The 18,067-nt window shown below is 33.7% G+C and overlaps 1 protein-coding gene across 1 annotated transcript in view; it reads right to left on the reverse strand.

Annotated features, from left to right (window-relative positions):
• Positions 1-3,560: 3,560 nt before the first annotated feature.
• Positions 3,561-18,067, reverse strand: part of EXOC5 (exocyst complex component 5) — a 50,863-nt gene continuing 36,356 nt past the window's right edge. Inside the window, exons 13-18 of the mRNA XM_014850721.3 lie at positions 14,602-14,710; positions 11,046-11,166; positions 9,719-9,805; positions 7,008-7,116; positions 6,600-6,815; positions 3,561-5,748 (exon numbers count right to left, since the gene is read on the reverse strand). Coding sequence (XP_014706207.1) covers positions 5,560-5,748; positions 6,600-6,815; positions 7,008-7,116; positions 9,719-9,805; positions 11,046-11,166; positions 14,602-14,710 — 831 coding nt within the window. The 3' untranslated portion in view covers positions 3,561-5,559. The remainder of the gene's footprint in view (positions 5,749-6,599; positions 6,816-7,007; positions 7,117-9,718; positions 9,806-11,045; positions 11,167-14,601; positions 14,711-18,067) is intronic.

Below are 18,067 nucleotides of genomic sequence, written 5' to 3' on the forward strand. Positions count from 1 at the left end.
TGAATCCTCTAAATAGCACAAAGCATTTGCAAACAATATACTTAGAGGTAGTTTCACAGTTTTCTTTAGGTCAGCACTGTCCAGATTCTATTTGGATAATATTCTCTGTAGCAAAAAGCTGCAAGTTTGATAAAACGGCCACAACGAAGCACCAGAGTTCAAAGGAACCAAATTCACTCACAGTATAAAGATTAAAATAATAGGCAGGTAAAAAGGAAGGGCTTCATTCAAAGGCACCTGCCTATTTAAAACTACATGGGCATCAAGAAGGCTTCCTACCTCGCAAAGTTTAATCTTAAATATTTGAAAGTCCACCATTGGAGATTAATTCCTTGGAGTTGGTTCTGACCAATCTTCAGACTTCATGAATATAAAGACACTCTGGAAGGGACAAGACATTTTCCTTCATTTAAGATTGCCAATGGTCAAAACAAAAGAAAGTCACTCATCTGAGCTATAATGAAACTTAACCGATTCATTCCAGATTCCTACCCCTGTTCTTAGCCCCCCATTCTTCTTCCTATTAAGTCATCAGTCACCGGTAATTCTCTGTTTTACCGATCTTCCAGTGATTATAAAGTAATTTAAGTGGTTTTTGAAAGTAAACAATTCCGTTTCAGACTTTGAAATTAAAAGCGGCTCAGTTGGATGCTGTCCCATCAACACAGTAACATAAATATTAGTATCTTGGCTAAAATGAATTATTGACAATTTTAATACATGTTGCACAGTACATATTAATATAGAAAAATACATGTTATCAGCAGCATAATGTTGACCATGTTCTAATCCATTCCACCTGCTCAAATATTAGTGCAAATAATTATATATTTGTAATGCATCACTGCTGTCTAGTGCAAATCTATGCCTTCTGAATAAATGACTTTCCTCTGAGGTTGTTTGCTATTTGGAGTATCATGTGATATATTCGTATTTAAATTGGCTTTGTATGGTGAGGCCGACTACAACCTTCTAAACCATTTAGAAAACGAGCAAGTGTATTTATTTGTCTCTCCCCCAAAAAGTGATATTAATCCCAAGAACTGAAGTTTACTGTTATCTCTCAAATAATAATGTTAATGTATACAGGGCCTTGTTTAAAAATATCAATCTTGTTAAGCCCAGCGTTATCACCCTAGCTGCTCCAAATCACCAATTAAAATTCTTACTCTCTAATGTGTCGGGTTTCTCTCCCATATACAATTGAGGGGATGTTTCTCCCCTATATTTGGAAAGAGAAAAGACTGATCAGTGGTAGGAATAAAAGTTAAGAGTTAAGGCAATTTTTAAAAGATTAAACAGGCATTTTTGATTACATGAAAATGACTATTGCTAATACACTGAGTACATTTTCACTCTAGCATTAGCCATTTAAAAGCACCAAATAATTAACAGATTGGCAAACTTATGACATTGAAATAGTCTATTTTTTAAGGTAGAAATACTGATTTCCTCATATCTTCCAAGGTAGAGTTGTCATTTACTCCCATGTTAAAAAACATGGTACAAAATACCTGGACTCTTTCTACTTTAAAAATTATTAAGCAGAAACAGTTTTATGATTATGCAAAATAATACTAAGGAGAACTTTTCGATGAAAAGATTTCTTTTAGGTACACACTTAATATTCAATTAAAATTTCATGACCACTTATAAAATTTTAAAAAACAAATTTAAAGGAGTATGACCACACATTGCACACATTAAAAAAAATCCAATAGTAAATTAGATACTGACCCTGTATATCAACTTCATAATCTAAACACTACAATGAGAACCAAACACTAGATGAAAAGAAAATGAGATTAAGCAAAACTATTGAACCTATCAAACTAAAAGACCTATTTAATGTTACATAAGGAGAACAGTGTACAGAACATAAAGAGTGAGCAAGAAAGATTCAGGTTTCAATCCAGGCCTTTTACTAGCTATAAACTTTGAGCAGGTCTACTTACCAACCTTTTCGTGCCTTAGTGCCTCATCTGTCAAATGGAGATAATAGTACCCAACTCCTAGGGCTGCTTTGGAATCAACTGAGATAATGTATGCAAAGGGCTTAGCATAGTGCATGGGACTTAAGTCAATAAATGTGGCCAGACTTATCTTTATTATGCATCACAATTTAAAAATTGCAGTTTTTACTTCATGTAAAATTATTTACTCTAACAATATGGACTGGACTTTTTCTCCAAAGTATACAATGTATTTCAGGACAGACTCTCAAGCAGAGAGAAGTACTACAGGAACTGAATACAGCTAAACTAATTAGATGGAAGCACAGAATGCTTTGTATGTCAAGTTCTCCATCAGAAATCAGGAGAATTCAGTATGCTTCTAGAAAACATCTCACACTTCTGAGTCAATGGGCAAGATATGGGTAATATGCAGAATATTTTTGCATTAAAAAAAAAGTTAAACTCCTAGATGTGAGCTTTTTGAAGTCACTAACAAATTATTCATGGAGCGAACCTCGCTACTCTGACAGTTCAAGCATGCCTTCTCACTATCTTATAAACATGACCACCTTAAGGGGTTTCGTGGCATTTCAGGAACCAAAATTTCTTTATCTGGATACATGTAAATATTCACCATCATAGATGAGAAAAAGGCATTTTCAGAAAGTAGTAAATTCCCTACTTTGAAGCAATCTATTGGCTGATAATTAAATTATTTCACTGTAAGCCAGAAAGCTGATATTCAGATAGCAAAATATTTAAAGTGAAAGGGGAAAGAAAATGGTCTAAAATGTATCACAGATTTAACCTACTTAGCAGCTCTTTTTAAAACAAGGAAGGTGCTAAGGACTTGCAACCATGATGATACTCAAAATGAGGCTGATAATGGTCTTGGAATAGTCAGTCAACTGTCTAATGATCCACCCAGCTGTTACTTAATAATTCTTTATAAAGACTATTCATTTACTCTGGTTGACTGTCATTTTCAATACCATAACTAACAGAAGCCAGACTTCCTTCTAAAACCTGTGATCTGTATTTTTCACTTTCTGTACCATTTTATGCAAACATAATATATCAAGTTTTAGAAAAATAATCTGGAGTGTTTTAGAGCATATTTTCAACTTCAAAACATTACCTAAATATTGCATGTTACCTTATATGGAACTGCAGAAAATTATAAAGATTCTCCTTATTCAAATGTAGGCTAAAATTACTAATACACAAAGTTCCATTATGAGTATCTAAAATTTTACCATGTGCACATGAAAAACCGTTTTACTTACTGATCATCTCTTTTGAGCCATAAATTCTGGGCAAAATTTTGTAGTGGCCATACATATGAAAAATACTTAAAAAATTGGAATACAAAGAATGCAAAGAATGCATATTGCTTTATACAATGTTTTGTTTTTCTTAGAGAAAGACAATCTGTTTAGGCTAAATCTCTAATCTTAGTCAACTATTTTTCTGTTTAAAAAAAAGTGAGAAGACCTATGCTATGAAAAATAAGGAACATCTTAAACATTTAAATAAAAAATAATTCATAAGATTCAGCATGGACGTCCTTAAAAAGTAAAAATGGAGTGAAATAAAAAAAAACAATCGCAGGGAATCTGTTTATTGAGTATTAACGTTAACACTTCTAAATTAAGTATTCACTTACGGGTTTTCTTTGTCACTGCTCTGTCAATGGACATAATGAAAAATATTGCACAGAACTCAAGCATAGAAATAATAATTAACAAAATAACTAAGCAACAAGTATATGGTTTACATTTAAAAAATTAATCCAAACAAAATAATTTGAAGCATTTCTCTGATTTGGAAGTCTTAAAATGTTCTCTCATATTTTATTTGAAATTTTTTCCATTTTTTTTTTTTTTTTTTTTTACAAATTGACACTGTGTACAAAGAGTTCAAATGACCAGTAAAACTACTGCTTTAAAATTGTTGGCTTTAAGTAACAGAGGTATAATCTGAATTCACATCAGAGTTTTTTCTAAAATGGCAATAGTACAAGCATATGACTTTCTCTAGTAGCCAAAACCTGTTCTGGCTCTCCCTTGGCTAAGGAACAGAAAACTAGACAGCCTTCTAAAACTGCCACAATTTCCTAAAATGCTTTGATAAAAGTTGGCATACTTCATTTCTCTTGTTTACCTTGATGACACTGGGCTAAACCAAAAATGAAGAAAATTCAGTCAACAGTAACTTAAACAGTAGCTAGCTCCGCACTTGGAAATTTTGGTAAAATTGAGGATCATTCAGAAACATATTCTTAAAAGTAGTTTTCCAAAATTAGGCCAAAAAGCCTACCTTTAACAAGGAAAAAAATGCCAAGAATGAGTTGAACATTAAAGTTTATCTGCTCCTAGAAGACTGAACACCACAGTGGAAGCTGGAAGACTGCATATAGGTAACGATCCGTTCTCAGAGCGGGTTTAAAGAGTTTATGGAGTTCCACTTGACGTTTAAAATTTTATAAGTGATTTATAATGTCACCATATTAAGCCAATTCAATTAACTACAATCAGTAAGAACTGCTTCAGAAATGCCTTGAAAAAGATAATGCAAAAACTATAGATTTGAAAAGCAAGTAGTCTTTGCAAAGGTCATCTCCAGACTTAGAATATATAGAATCTACCAATTCCCAATTCCTCTAAAAATAGAAAACTACCTGCGTGTTTAGTAATCCCATTTTGTTCCAGTTTAGCATTAAGATAGAAATCTTAAAAGGACTGCATTGTTGCTAAACATTGTCAATACTTCTCATATGCACCATTTAGACTATACCTCACTTTTTAATTTCCCTTATAATATTAAAATAATGAATAAATATGGTCCTTTAGTTAAGGTCCTCCACCTTATCTTAAGTGAAATATAAAATAAGGTAGTTTTATTAATTTCTTGCTAGCATTGGCTTAAAATCTGTTAGCCAAATAAGAAATAAACTTCCCTAAGCTTTTTTACCCAGAAAGCAGATGTATTCTGATCCACTCCTAATATCTACATTAAAACATTTCATCATTTTAGTTTATAACATTTCTCTTGGAATAGTATTTTTGTTGTACCTCAGAAAAAATCCAATGAACCAACCACAGAAATATGCTCAATTGTTAACCTTTTGAAAGAGGAAAAAGTTCTCTAGGAAAACCTAAAATAACAATTGCCAGTGCTGAAAAGGTCATTACAAATTGATAAATAATAAAAGCAGTTTTGCTATATTTTATCCATTATTAATGCAAAACAGGATGGTGAAATTTCCCAATGGAATATGTTAAAGAACATGGACTGGAACACTGCTAACATCTCATTTGCCTTCTCACACCAACATTCTCCAGGATGAAAATAGCGATATATAGTTTCACAGAATTTGAAATTTATAAGTTCAAGAATGAAATTAAAATTCAACTTAAGGGGAAAAAGCAAAATAGGGCCAGTAGTGTCCAAATTTCAAATAAAATCTCAAGGGTAAGTATGGCTGCTGTTTTTCCAAACAGTCATTTTTCCATAAAACGTTGGCTGTGTCATAAGAAATCTCCTGTGCTTTCTATCAACCGAGGCCTGCTGGAGCGCAACACTTTCCCTTGTAAATTCAACCTCAGCTGAAATGTCGAGCAAGGCGGGCAGATCTATAGTCAGCACGAAGTTGTACGAAGGAGTGAAGAATGTTCTTGTCCAGATTAGCAAGTTGTTCTCCTGAGCAGACTTGCTTTAAATTATCTGGGGCAACTACCAGAAGATTGCAAAGTGCATGCAGAGTATCAAAAAGCTGTAATACCAGTGGAATCTGAATTGAGATAAGAGAAGGAAAAAAATAACAATGAAACAAAACAATTTCTAGTCTTACAATTAGTTTGCAAATTCTCACATACGGTTAGTCAGGACTTACTAATGTGGGAGAGTTCGATACAGAGTCATTTGTTGCTTAACGACGGAGATCGACGGAGATAACATTCTGACAAATGCGTCAGTGGGTGATTTCATTGTTGTGAGAACAGCACAGAGCGTACTTACACAGACCTAGATGGTATAGCCTACTACACACCTAGGCTATATGGTCCTAATCTTGCAGGGTGCGGTCTGTTATTGACTGAAATGTCATACAGTGCATGACTGTATTACAATATTTAAAAGCTCCTGAAGTGTTAAAACTCAAATATTTCAGACATTACATAAACTTGCTATAACCTTTTTGAAAAGATTTGTATGTCAATTTTCTTCAATAGTAACAATCACTTACACATTTATAGACTACAACTAGTTATCATTAATTTAGCACTTTTCCTTATAATTTAAATCTTAAGGAAAATTGATTTCAGAGAGATGTACATGAAGAAAGAACATATTTTCCTTATGTGTGACATAAACAGCATTAGTTACGAAAGTCAACAAGATCATTTGGACTGTGGAACTGAAATATGGCCTTGTCTAAAATAAAGCACAAAGCAAAAATGTGTTAATATTGAAAATATGATTGGAACAATACTTTTTCAGTTAGGAAATGTTAGATCTGTCTCACAACAATATCAACAAAAGTTATAAACTTTTCACTAATGATTACAAGGCAGTATAGATTTTTTAACGGTCTGACTTAGGTTCTTGAGCCTATGTACAAGTTTGATATTTGTGAATACATACCTTGAAGTCTTTGGCACACTTCCTATATTCAGCTACATCACAAATTGCTAACATGCCACCCATACAACTGTAGGAATATTGTTGAAGATGCTCGTAAATAAGTCGATGAAATCGTACTCCAAGTTCCATCAAAACTGTATCTACATTCTTCCCATCCATGGAATTTTTAATCTTCTCCACTTGTTTTCTTACATAAGCACAGACTTTAACACAGGCCTGTAAAATTTTTTCTACACTTATTACAAAGAAATGTGTATCAGCTTAGCTAAGGAGAAAATACATACAGTTTCTCATTAATCTCTAAGGATAAAAGAAAAAAGCTTAGAGCACAGTAAGATACACTAATGAAAATGTTAACAAAAGTAGTAACAAAGCAGATATTCTTACTAGCATACGCATTTTACTCACATTAGTATACTGAATCAAAACATTGTTTTCATCTTCTGGCTTAAAATCTGTTTTCTTTTGTTCTGCAGCCAAGATATGCTTCATCTGTCCCATCATACAATTTAATGTCCTAGAGAATTGAGAACACCATAGATTTGATCCATTTAATTTATTGTATATTTACTTTTATATTATTTATACTACGTTAAATGAAAATTATTTAATTTCATGTCACCATAAAACTATTTTACTATTGGTACTCTTTAGATTTTAGAAAAAGTAAATTCTAGGTCTTGATATCAAAGAGCTCTTGGTTTTATTAGCTTCCTGCTCAAAACATGGGGCAAAGTTCATTTGCTCAATACCTTATTTAAGGAAATCTTAAAGATCTTAAAAGCCTGTCACTAATTTATGTCTTTAACAACTATATATAGAGGATGCTTAGGAAGGGAGGAAAACAGAGGGCTTATAAAGAATGGCCAAAGTTTGGAAGAACAGGTGAAAAGCACATGAGTTTCACAATCTAAGGACAAGTGGGAGGCTGGGTATGCAGTAGTGAAGAACAAGCTAAGAAATGAGAGCATGGGTTGTAACACACCAATAATGTTTGAGTTATGTGATATTTTCCAAAAGCAATCAGTAACCCAGTTATGGGAATAAAAGAGACTGCACTGAACCAGAGTTTAGGATCTGTAAGATAGCTACGATTAAAGGAAACAGACTTTAGGGTAATTATGAGGGAGTATTTCAAGAAATGGACCAAGCAACCTAAGCACAACAATGAATAAAAAGTAAAGCTAGGAAAAGGATAGTAGATTGGCAAAGGATGAAGATATTAAGGGCTAGAGTTCTTGCTTAGGTCAGAAAACAGGTATATGGAGTTGGAAGGAGGTTATGGGCATTGACTGGGATATTCAGGGTCAAGATTTTTGTTACCAAGGATAACAAGGTCTAGTAGGATACAGGAGTAGGTAGCTAAAGTGGAGATAACCGAGAAAATGAATGGGTCACACACAGGAAAGTGGAAATAACCTAAGACTTAAGGTTAAAAGAAAAATTGTGAGCCAGATGCCCAAATCCTTAACAAATGTAGGGAACTGACATAAATGATTGAGAAACAACAGCAATAAGTAAGGGAAGACAATGTTAGCTTCAAAGGCAAAGGGGTTCTGGTCTAACAACAGATGCATCCTAGTCTGAAAATATCAGCAGGTATGCAGGTGAATGCTGAGCTCACCTCTTAGCCCTACAGTGCATGAATAAAGGAGAATTAGAAGTTCAGTCAAGAGACCACCACAGACCACTGTGCCTTCAATTAGTCAACTAATGCAAAGACTTCAAGACTAAGGCTTACACAAAAAGATGAAAAGAAATTATCATACATATTAAGAAGGCAACTAGGAAATATATATTTCTTATACCTTTGAAGGCTTAACATATCCAACCTCCCCACCTACCAAATATGATTTTCAGGTATTCTAAGGCAAAGCAAGAAGAAACAATTTAAGTTAATAAGAGAGATACAGGCTAGGAAAACACGTACTTCTTGAAGTGATGATTATAATGTATATAATGTATATGTAGGCATTATTATTATATTAAATGAAGTTCTGTGTATGTATAATCTCATGTGGTCCTGACTAAAAACAAAGGGAGAGACCAGTTTTTAGAATTTTTCCAAGCATATAATTCTGCAGCAAACTAGTCTCAGTAATTAATTCTATAACATCCTTATTTCTTCCAGTTTTATTCTTCAATTTTATTTTTTCCTCATTATCACATACTCTATGGTAGTTCTTTATCTTAGTGAGAAAATTGGGAAGTGAGTTGCAAGTTTGTTACTTCTAATAAAGAAAAAATGATTTACTTTTTCATAAATTAAGAGTGGATTCCAGGTTATCATACTTATAACAGCACTGTAACTAACTTGCATTCAAAGATGCTTTCCTGAATAGAAAAGAGTACAATTACAATAAATAAAAAAGCTAGGCCCAAACCTGGTAGCAAAGGCTTTAGAATTTGAGTCACAACTCTACCACCATTAACTGTGTGATCTTGAGCAACCTATTTAACTTCTCTAAGCCTCCATTTTCTCATCGGTAAAATGGAAACAATTTCCTACCTAATAGATGAAATAATACAGGTAGAGGTCCTGGCACTGTGCCTGGCACATAGCAAATGCTTGATAAATGGTAGCTATTATCATCATTAATAAATATATCATAAATAAATATCTCAAAAAAGGTAGAGATTCACTGCTCTATACCATGAACAGGTAATTAACTACAATAAACATTACAAAAACTTTTGAATGTAGAGTTTGCATTCACTTAATGGACGTTACCTTTAGAAAATTAGTATATTTATTTAAAGCATTTCAGACATAAGCCTGAAAATTCTAAATGAAAATAAAATCCTCTACGTATATACCATTTTTAAGGAGTTTGAAGTGCATGTGTGTATGGGGGGGGGAGGGGACTTACAAAAAAGGCTTTTACCTGAATGTGGTTAAAATATAAATCTAAACATACTGATTCCCAGAAATAATAAACTTAGGGATCCAATACAAATAAAAGTCTAATAAGAATGAAAGCAATATGTAAAAATAAAATCAAATATTACAGCAGGATGATGGAATTAAGAGAGACCTTTTCTGAAAATCATTTTCATGCTGCTATAATGGTGTTTTTACAATTTAAAAAAAGGCAAGAGAAAAAGTAAAACTAACTTACCTATCAATGCCAGTATCCAGTTTCATCTCCATTTGTTCAATTATTTCTTTTTTCTTCTGAAGGCATTCAGATAACTTAGGAGAGGAGCTATTGAATATTTAAATAGGAAAAAAAATCACACTAGTACCCTTACAACTCTAAAAGTTTTTCATATGCATATGTGTATTGTTATATACACACACACATTATTTTAATTTGCTCACAAATATAAGCAGCACATAAGAAGTAACTATTTAGTATTCAGTATGCCCAATTCATCACAATAGACTGGGAAAACATACCCAGTTAAAAGAGAAGGAAGAGGAAGATTAAGATTTGTTACTTTCATCTCTGAGGAGACATCCCTTAAGAATATAAACATGTGATTTTGAAATTCTGGAATTATTTGGCTTCCTTTTTAATCTAATATCTGGTATAACAGTAAGAAAGGTCACAGGCTATCACTAGAGTATTAATAATAAAGTAAATTATACTAATTACAATTTGGAGACTAAGAGCCAATCCAGTTGTATTTGGCTTTCTTACGTTAAAAAAACTCAAACTTGGGGCCAGCCCGGTGGCCGGCCGAGTGGTTAAGTTCACTCGCTCTGCTTCGGCGGCCCGGGGTTTCGCCGGTTCAGATCCTGAGCTTGGACATGGCACCGCTCATCAGGCCATGTTGAGGTGGCATCCCACATGCCACAACTGGAGGGACCCACAACTAGAACATACAGCTATGTACTGGGGAGATTTGGGGAGAAAAAAGCAATTAAAAAAAAAAGAAGAAGACTGGCAACAGTTGTTAGCTCAGGTGCCAATCTTAAAAAAGAAAAAAAAACAAGACCCTCAAACTTGACAGTCATATTTGCCTTCTGAATATCACCTAAATGTCAAAAACACCCAAACTGTACTACACACACAATTTCATAAAGCATGTTCAAATACACACTACCTTATTTAATCCTCACATGCTTTAAAAGTTCACACAAATTTGACAGGAAGATAGAAACCAAACTTCGCTCATCAAAATCTGTTCTATTAATATCATAAAATTTTTGTTGTATGTTTTTATATTAGAACAAATGGGTACAAGCTAGAGGTCCTCTTTCACATAAGATTTAGGTTTATGACAGATTCAATCTATTCAAATGAACCAAAATTAATACCACAGTAGGAAGAGAAAACAGGAAGGCAAGGAAAAATGACAAGGACTTTTGCTTTTTCTCTCACACTCTCCTGTCTTGTTCGATCTTTTTATGAAAAGGTATTACTTTTAAAACTTAACAAGATATGTAGAGTGTAATAATACTCATTGAAATACCAATGAATATCATAGCATTTGACTAACCTTATTAGTGGCACAAGGTGATCATTAAACTGCTTGTCAAAAAGATGAAAAATAGTATTGGCTTGTTGCACAACATCCAAAAAATATAGATTTGCATTCCTAGAATCTGAAGAAGGAATTCCTAAAATTGGAAAGAATGTATTTGTTAGAATCATACTTGAAGAAATTCAACTTGCTAAGAAAAAAAGAATGTAGTTTTACATATACAACATGCATAAAAGTGTCATTTTAATAAAACAGCAATGAATAGAGGAGTAAAATTACGCTTGTTAATAACTTAATAAAATTCATCCAAAGTTTTTATACCCAAATTTTCACTATCTCCTCAGACTTCATTATTTGCTGAGATAAACTGAAAAAATAAACCAATAAATGAATCATGGCAAACTATACCTTCCCCTTTCCTTTCCCACTCTCTCACGCCCAATAATTCACATGAGCCATGATACACTTCCATCATTTTGGTTATAACCAGGCCTCATTATCTCTGATAACAGTTAAAATAATTTTCTGAGTAGTTTCCTGTTTCAAATCTCCTTATCTTTTATGCTATATATTGTTGCCACAGTAATGTACTTAAACTTACACATTTCACTCCCTATGCTCTCCACTATTTGCTCAAAAATATTTAGTCTCCTCACTGTCTACAGAATAAGTTCTTGATTTTCAGCATATTGTTCAAGCCACTCCACATTCTGACCCCAAAAGATAGCTGACCTCTCCAGATTTCAGTTTCCTCTTTTTTGTAAAAGAGTGATAAATAAACTCTAAGCTCCCTTCTAACCCTAGATGTTTATGTTTTTAGCTAAAATTAGAAAGCATAAGGGGCTAGGAAAACTATTCACAGCAATTGAGAAAATAAAAAGTTTAATACCTAGAGTTCTTTATAGGACGATGGTTTTTTCAAGGTTTTAAAAATGGAAAACAAAGGTGTTTTATTTTCCCACAAAAGACACAATCATTAATTACTAAGAAAGTTAAAGGCTCCAACAAAAACTTGAGGAAAAAATAAAGTCAATACATGCGTAGAAAATACTAATCCTTGCTATTAATGAAAGACATGAAAATTAAGGCAACATTTACATTTTTAACCAGTAAATTGATAAAGTTTTTAAAGAATATTTGATGACATGCAGAAAAACTGGTACAGTGACACATGCCAGTAGCAGTGTAAATTAGTGACAAAAACCCCTTAGGAAAACATTTTATATAGAGAAATTCTAAAAATTTGTAACACACTTTGATCTTGTAGTTTCACTTCTGCGACATCATCCAAAGAAAACAGTTCAAAATAAGGAAAACACTTAAAGTTCTATAATGTTCAAGGTAGCATCATTTATATTACTAAATTGCTGAAAAGATCTAAGATGTCTAATAATAGGGGACGGTCAACTTTATAATATATATGCACGACAGAATTTTATACAATCATTAGAAATAATAAAAGTACTAAGTAATAGCTGCATAGAAAATATTTATGAATATAAGGGACATTCTCTTCCTATCAAGAAATTTCCTAAGCCCTTCCAAACTGTGAATTCTGCTATTAAAATGAAGATGCTAGCTTTCCATACTAGCTAAACATTCTAACAAATCCTTCATACCACACGGATTCAAATTCATGTTACTTTTTTAATCTTCTTTAATCTGCACATCTTTGAGGTGAGTATTATTATCTAAATACAAATTACCACATTAAGTCATTTGCAAATGGCAAATGTTAAATACTTGACGTCAAGAACCTGCTGTAATTAAGTACAAAAGAAAGCAGGATATAAATGCTTATCTACATCATGAGAGCAACCATGTAAAAAAAAAATGATAATAATAAACCACAATATTACTGAATTATGGCTAATTCTGCTTCAATGTTAGAAACTTTATGGAACGATGTTATATGCAGTCAATAAACATCTGTTGAGCATGTGCTATGTGCTTTATAGGTGCTAGACTATGATGGCGAATAAGAGAGGTAGGATTCCTACCACAAGAGCTTACATGCTGTTCTCTCTACTTAAAATACTTTCTCCAAATATTCAGTTTATTCCTTCACTTCATTTGGCTCTTTGGTTCATATATATGTCTCTTAGAGAGGCTCCCTCTGACCATCCTTTTTAAAAAAAGCCCTCTGCCCCAGAACGCCCCATTCCCCCTCCCCATTAGTCCTCCCTATCCCTTATTCAATTTTATTTTTCTTCAATAAACTTTGTAGTCATTTGTCTATCTTTTCCATAAGAATGTAAGCTCCATGAGTACAGGAGTAGGCACTTAATAAGTATGTGTTGAATGAATGAATTCTGGTGAGAGGAGGCAGACATTAACATATGAAAATTTAATTGTGATAAGTGCTATGAAAAAAGTTAATTCAATGATGAAATAACGAGTAATAGGCTGGGAAAGGAGGGCTACTTTAGCTAGGATGATCAGCAAAGGCCTCTGAGAAGGTGACATCTTAGCTGAGATCAGAAGGTTGAAAAGCCAGACATGAGAAGAGCTGAAGGAAAATGATTTGGGGGATGGGGAAACACCAAGCACAAAGAGCCTGAATGAGGAAAAAGAATGAAGGCCAGAGTGGCATGGATAGTGAGGGGAAATGCAATGAAAGGAGGCCAGAACAAAAGTCTTCAGTTTGTTGTTGTTTTCCCCCTAAGAGTAATAGGAAGCCAACAATGGTCTTAAACAAAGAAATGATAATTAAACTTACTGCTGCATGGAGCGAGTAATTTGGAGAGGCAAGACTGTACACAGGGAGATCAGTTAGTAGTGGATAGACAGAGATGACGTGTTTAAATTAGGGTGGCATCAGTGGAGATGGAGAAAAGATGAATTTGAATTACGTTTGGAAGTATATTGTCAAGATTTGCTGGTAGACTGGCTAACAGGATTGACAAAAAGGAAGAAATATGTCAACTCCTGGATTTGGTGCTTGAATAACTGGTCAATAGTAATGCCTTTTAAAGACATGGGGAAGAATGGGAGAAGAACAGGTTCAGGTGTAAGATAAAAGAGCTTCATTTGTAATCTGTTAAATTTGAGATGCACCCTGAACAGGTGGAGAGGTCAAGGAAGCAACTGGATCAATGGGACCGGAATTTAGGGAAGAAGTCATTATTATCCTATTAATACCAGTAAACCCAAAAGACAAAAAGCAAAAGAAAAATTTTAATATGAAGCTACTCCTTTCTAAGCTTATTTTGGAGTAATTCCCTTTCTAAACCTTACATTACCCAAATGCATCAAGCAGAATTGTATCATCTTCATTTCTGCTCCCTTGCCATTTTATAACTTCTCGCATTATACTACATTTTGCCATACACTGTAGTGGCTTATGTATTTACCCTACCCTGCTCAATGTAAGCAATATGAGAAGTATGTCTTTGTACAGCTTTCAGTACCTGACAAATTCTTGCATTACAGAAGCTCAAAAAGCATTATTCATTGCACTGAACTAAATTTGACAGAATGGAATACATATAAAACAATATTATGTATATAGTTCAACCAAGCAGCATCAAAGGAATTTAACACAAAGTATAATACAAATAAATATACTTACCAGCAAGTCCTGTTTCCAAAGCATAATCAATATGCTCAATACATAAAAATTCCACAAGTATGGTAAAAATTCTAAAGGCATTCCTTGGTAAATCAGAAGGATCAGAGAGCTTTAAAAACAAAAACCAAATACATTACTCCTCAAGACTACCTTTAAAAAAAGGCAACATTTTTTTTCAGCTATCAACTTTGTAAAAGACTTTGCAGTCAGTATTCAGTTACCAGTATTCAGGTATCAAAATGATAACTTAGACCTCTTCCTCCCCACCCCCAAAGCCTCTCTCACGTACATACACATATACCAGACAAGTGGTTTTCTGACCTGGATTGCAATCCCTTAGTGGATTGTGACAAGAAAGAAAGAGAGAACCAATAGAAAATAAAGTATAAAGTACACAGTAAAAGAAAATACAGTTTCATGAAATACACACACACACACGTATAACAAATGTACACTAGGCTGCCATGTAAAACGCATTTTTTATTGTGGATCATCGTCAAAGACGTCTGAGAGCCACCAACTAAACAAAGGCTATTCTGGCAAAATTCAGAACAAAAATGATTCTTCATTTTACCGGGTGGTGGGGATGGGGAAATGAATAATAGATGCACTATAAAATATGACAGGCTCAAATCCCAGCTTCATCACTTCCTGGTTGAGTGAACCCTAGAGATGTTATTTAACCCCTCCAAGCCTCAATTTCTTTATCTGTAAGGTGGGAATAATATTACTACATACTTACATCCTAGCCTTAAGGTGACAATAAAATATGAAGATACATGTAAAGTATTTTTAGCACAGTGTTTGGCACATAGTAAGCTCACAATAATAACTATTCATTTTGATAATGATGTTGCTGCTGCTTAAATACTCAGTAAAGGAATTACTAGCAGTTATGCCGAGAAAATGAAATCCCTCTCTAAAAGTTAGAAAATTACCTCTCAACTTTTTATAACTGCTTCCTATATTATTTACCAATTGATTATTGCCTATTTGTAGTCTCCATTCAAGCACCCTCTCAGAGTAAAGCTTACTATCTGGTACATACAGCTGGGAGTTGAAGTGCATAACCCACTTTAAATCCCTTAAATCTCCACTAATTATGAATACTAATTTGGTATTACTCAGTTCCCTTCCTGGTCTTCTTAATACTACCCCAACCTTCACCCTTCATCAGTCTCTCTACCACAACCCCCACCTCCCTTCTTTGCTCACTGATGCTGAACAGATGCCCTTAACAAGCCATAAAGAATAAATTTTATTTTTCACCTCCCTCCTGTTTACATCCACACATCCATGCATAACTGATAGAAGAGGTGGAGAGAAAATTGGAAAGGACACGGAAGACATAAACAACATCGTCAATCAACTGGAGCTAAATGACATTTATAGAATACTTCATCCAACAACATCAGGATATTCTCTTCAAGTATACACAAAACATTTACCAAGATAGATCACATTCTAGGCTAAAAACACAAGTCTCAATAAATTTAAAGTGGGTTTACATTATACAAAGTATGTTCTCTAACCACAACAGAATCAAACTGTAATCAATAACAGAAAGATATCTAAAAAATCCCCCAATATTTGGAAACGAAGTAACACAGTTCTGAATCAGTCTTGGGCCAAGGGAAATTTTAAAATATTTTGAACTGAATGAAAATAGACACAACATACCAAAATTTGTGGTAGGTAGCTAAAGCAGTACCTTAGAGGGAAATTTATAAGACTAAATGCCTATATTAGAGGCGCTGGCTCTGTGGCCTAGTGATTAAGTTTGGTGAACTACATTTTGGTGGCCGGGGTTTGGTTCCCAGGCACAGACCTACACCACTCACTGGCAGCCATGCTGTGGCAGTGACCCACATACCAAATAGAGGAAGACTGGCATAGCTGTTAGCTCAGGGTGAATCTTCCTCAAGGAAAAAGAGGAAGACTGGCAACAGATGTTAGCTCAGGGCGAATCTTCCTCAGCAACAGCAACAACAACAAAAAAGCTTACATTAAAAAAGAAAGGTCTCAAATCAATGAACTCAGCTTCCATTGTAAAAAACTAGAAAAAGAAGGGCAAATGAAACCCAAGTAAGCAGAAGAAAAGAAGCAATAAAGAGTGTAAACTGATGAAACACAAAACAGAAAAACAGAGAAAAATCAATGATACCAAAAGCTTATTCTTTGGGAAAATCAATAAAACACTCAGAAAACTAGGAATAAACGAATTTTCTTACTCCAATAAAGAGCATCTATGAAAAGACCTACAGTTAGAATCATTCGTAATAGTGAAAGATTGAATACCTCATTCTTAAGATCAAGAATAATGCAAGATGTCTGCTCTCACCAGTTCTACACAACTTTGTGCTGGAGGTTCTGATCAATGCAATAAGGCAAGAGAACAAAATAACAGGAACCTATATTGGAAAGGAATCTTTATTGGCAGACAACATGATAGTCTATACAGAAAATCCTATGAAACCTATTAAAAAAGTTATTAGCACTAATAAGTGAGTTTAGCTAGGTTGTAGGTACGAAAGCAACACATAAAAATCAACTGTTTCTATATACTAACAAGAAAGTATCAAAAACATAAATTAAAAAATACCATTTACATTATATTAAAATAGCACAAAAATATTAAATACTCAGGGATAAATCTTGTATGCTAAAAATTACAAAACTGCTGAGAAAAATTACAGATCTAAATAAATGGAGAGATATACTGTATTCATAGACTGAAAATTCAATATTGTTAAGATGTCAATTCTCAACAAAACTATAGATTCAATGCAATCCCAATAAAATCCCAAACTTTTTCCCCAGAAACCAGCAAACATCATTAAGACTTAGACAAAAATGCAAAATGCTGTTTATGGAAATGTCAGAGGACTTACACTACCTGATTCAAGACTAGAAAATCTCTTGTGATCTTGAGTTAGACACAGATTTCTTATATACGATAGCAAAAACATTACCCATAACAGAAAAGTGTTAAATTGGATTTCATTAAAATCAAGTTCTATTCCTTCAAATGCTGTTAAGAGATTAAAAAGACAAGCCAGAGGCTGAAAGAAGACATCTGCAAATCACATTTGTAGGTATAAATATCTGATAAATGAATTTTAACTAGAATACAGTCATGTGCCTGTTTAACATTTCAGTCATCAATAGATCACACATACAATGGTGGCCCTATAAGATTAGTATCACATAGCCTAGGTGTGTAGTAAGCTATACCATGTAAGTTTGTGTAAGTACGCTCTATGATGTTCGCACAACAAAACCACCTACTGACTTATTTCTCAGTATCCTCATCATCCAGTGACACATGACTGTACAGAATTTTCAAAAAATAAGAAAATAGACAACCTAATTTTAAAATTACACACAATACACAAAAAATACACCAAAGAACATATATGGATGGCAAATAAACACATGAAAAGATGCTCGACATCCTTAGTGATTA

The sequence above is a fragment of the Equus asinus genome, chromosome 7 (assembly GCF_041296235.1).
Source record: "Equus asinus isolate D_3611 breed Donkey chromosome 7, EquAss-T2T_v2, whole genome shotgun sequence".
Taxonomy (NCBI): Eukaryota; Metazoa; Chordata; class Mammalia; order Perissodactyla; family Equidae; genus Equus; species Equus asinus.